The following is a 3,001-nucleotide window of genomic DNA, read 5'->3' as shown; positions in this document are numbered from 1 at the left end:
TCAACCCCTCGCCTCGGGGGCTCAGAGTTTGGGGAGATGGGGCAGCTGGCGGGGTCCCTGTCAGGAACCTCACCTCTCTGGTCCCCATATCGGAAGCGCTCCAGAGCGATATTGACTGCGATCTTCACCTCTTCGTCTATACGAATGTCCTTCAGCCCCTTGGCCCGGCCGCCGCCCCCAGGGCCACACTGAGCGAGGCCGCCCCCGCCGCCGCTGCCACCACCGCCGCCGCCTCCTCCAGGAGCCGGCGGCCGAGGGGAGACGCTGCTCGGCCTGGACATGGTCCTGAGGCGATGGTCACCCCGCGGGGGAGCGGCCAGGCCTGCTAGCTGACGACCAATGATAAGGACAGCGGGCCTCTCGGGCCAGAGCCGGTACCGACGGCTCCACAGGCGGCCTGCACGGAGCCGGAGTCACCAGAAAGCCCCCTCAGCCCAGTTAGTCACTACCACAACCAAGAAGGCGCCGGCGCCACTAAAACACGGGCGAGGCGGAGAAAGCGAGCGTGATGACGTAAGCAGGGCCGCCGGCGCCTGTGACCTCAGCGCGTTAGCCGCCGCTCTCCTCCCGGCCGGTGCCCATCTAACCTTCCCCACCTAGCAGATCCTCCGGGACCTCTTCCGTACCCAACCATCTCCCCGCGCCGAAGCTAATAGTTTTAATTGGTCACTCGTTGTTTTGTTAAATACTTCATTAATTCATTCAGTGAGCACGTGTGGTCTCCTATGTGCCTGGAAGACGCTATGCTATGCCCTAAGATATTCACTGGGGAACCAAACCGACATGGTTCCTGCCCTCTTGCAGTTTACATTCTAGTGCGGGTAGTTGCCAGACTTAGCAAATAAAAATACAAGTTGTCCAATTTATTTGAATTCCAGATAATGAATGATTTTTTAGTAAATGTATGTCCCATGCAATATATGGGAATATATAGTAAAAAATTATCGTTACCTGAATAAAAACTCAAAATCTGTATTTTATTTGGTAATCCTAAATGGGAATGACAGACACTAAACAAGTAAATGATTAAATATTAGTTATAAGTGCTATATGAGATGATGGAATAGGAAAGCGAAGCCTTTTAATTTGAGTGATGAAGAAAGATTAAGAGACTTTCCTCTCGCTTGTATATAATTCTAACAAAAACCTAATCCCAGCAACCCTATTTCTACTGTGGTTTTCCTATGGTCCCTTCTCCAGACAGCAACCAGAGTGAGCTTTTTAAAAATATAAACAGGTAAGATGATACCCTTACCTAAAGCACTCCAACAGCTCCCCATTACAACTATCAAAAAAAAAAAAAAAACTCAATTAGTATCTGTGACCCTCAAGAGTGATCTGGCCCCTGGCTACCTCCATGAATCTCATTTCACCATTCTGATCCTCACTTACAGTGCTCAAATGCACGAATTTATTTCTGTCTCTTGAACACACCAAGTTCTTTTCAGTCAAGGAAACTTTCCAGTTGCAATTTCCTCCTGCACAGGACATCTTCCTCTCAGTACTTCACATGGATGCCTCTTTCTCATCATTTAAGGCAGGATTCCATCCCTTTCCTGGATAGGCTCTCCCACATCAATCTGTTATCATTTAACACAGTTTGAATTTATTTTGTTTATTTGTTATTTGCTCTTCCCACTAGAATAGAAGCTTCTTAAGAGCAGAAACCTATTTATCTTGTTTGTCACTGTTCAATCAGCAGCTAGAACTGCATAGACACACAGTAAATATTTATTAGATAACATTGGAGATCCTAGCAAGTGCAATCGGATAAGAAAAAGATATAAAAGGCATCTAAATAGGAAACGAAGAAGTTAAACTGTCACTATTTGCAGACGACATGATTCTCCATGTAGAAAACCCTAAAGACTCCACAAGTACACTACTAGAAACAATAAGCAAATTCAGTAAAGTTTCTAGATACAAAATCAATGTTTAAAAATCCATAGCTTTTCTATACTATAATAATGAAGTGTCAAAAAAGTGAAAAAAAAGTAATTTCTTTTGCAATTGCAACAAAAAGAATAAAATACCTAGGAATAAATTTAATGAAACATGTGAAGGTCCTGTATAATGAAAACTATAAGACCCTATTAAAAGAAATTGAAGAAGATACAAAGAAATGGAAAGATAATCTATGTTCTTGGATTGGAAGAATCAACATAGTTAAAATGGCCATATTACCTAAAACATTATACAGATTTAATGCAATCCCCATCAAAATCCCATTGGCATTCTTTAAAGAAATAGAACAAAAAATTATCAGATTTGTATGACAGCACAGAAGACCCCGAATTGCCAAAGTCATCCTGAGAAAAAAGAACGAGTCTGGAGGCATCACTCTGCCCGACTTCAAATTATACTACAAACCGACAGTAATCAAAATGGCATGGTATTGGCAGCAAAACAGATACGTGGACCAATGGAACAGAATTGAGAGTCCGGAAGTAACCCCATATTTATATGTGCAAATAATTTTCAACAAAAAGTGAAAAACATACAGTGGAGAAAGGAAAGCCTCTTCAATAAATGGTGCTGGGAAAACTGGAAAGCCACCTGCAAAAGAATGAAATTAGACTATTGTCTATCACCACACATCAAAATTAACTCAAAATGGATTAAGGACTTGAAATGACAAAATGCATAGAAGAAAACATAGAAACTAAACTCAAGGATCTTGGACTTGAAGATTTTATGAATTTGACCTCAAAAGCAAGGGAAATAAAAGCTAAAATAAATGAATAAGACTACATCAAACTAAAAACCTTCTGCTCAGCAAAAGAAATCGTCAACAAGATAAAGAGACAACCATTCGAGTAGGAAAATATATTTGCAAGCAATGCCTCCAATAATGGCCTAATATCCAAAATATACAAAGAACTCATACAACTCAATAACGACAACAAAAAAATGGGATGGGGACCTAAACAGAAACTTCTCCCTAGAGGACATACAAATGGCAAACAAATATTTGAAAAGATGCTCAACATCGCTAGCTATT

At 41.8% G+C, this 3,001-nt stretch overlaps 1 protein-coding gene across 1 annotated transcript in view; it reads right to left on the bottom strand.

The window, feature by feature from the left end:
• The window catches only part of YTHDC2 (YTH domain containing 2), a 59,019-nt gene extending 58,518 nt beyond the window's left edge, over positions 1–501 (bottom strand). Inside the window, exon 1 of the mRNA XM_023533628.1 lies at positions 74–501. Coding sequence (XP_023389396.1) covers positions 74–281 — 208 coding nt within the window. The 5' untranslated portion in view covers positions 282–501. The remainder of the gene's footprint in view (positions 1–73) is intronic.
• Between the last annotated feature and the right edge of the window lie 2,500 nt (positions 502–3,001).

Source organism: Pteropus vampyrus, unplaced genomic scaffold (genome assembly GCF_000151845.1).
Source record: "Pteropus vampyrus isolate Shadow unplaced genomic scaffold, Pvam_2.0 Scaffold106, whole genome shotgun sequence".
Classification (NCBI taxonomy): Eukaryota; Metazoa; Chordata; class Mammalia; order Chiroptera; family Pteropodidae; genus Pteropus; species Pteropus vampyrus.
The sequence above is the reverse complement of the archived record's forward strand: the minus strand, read 5'-3'. Positions and strand labels throughout refer to the sequence as shown.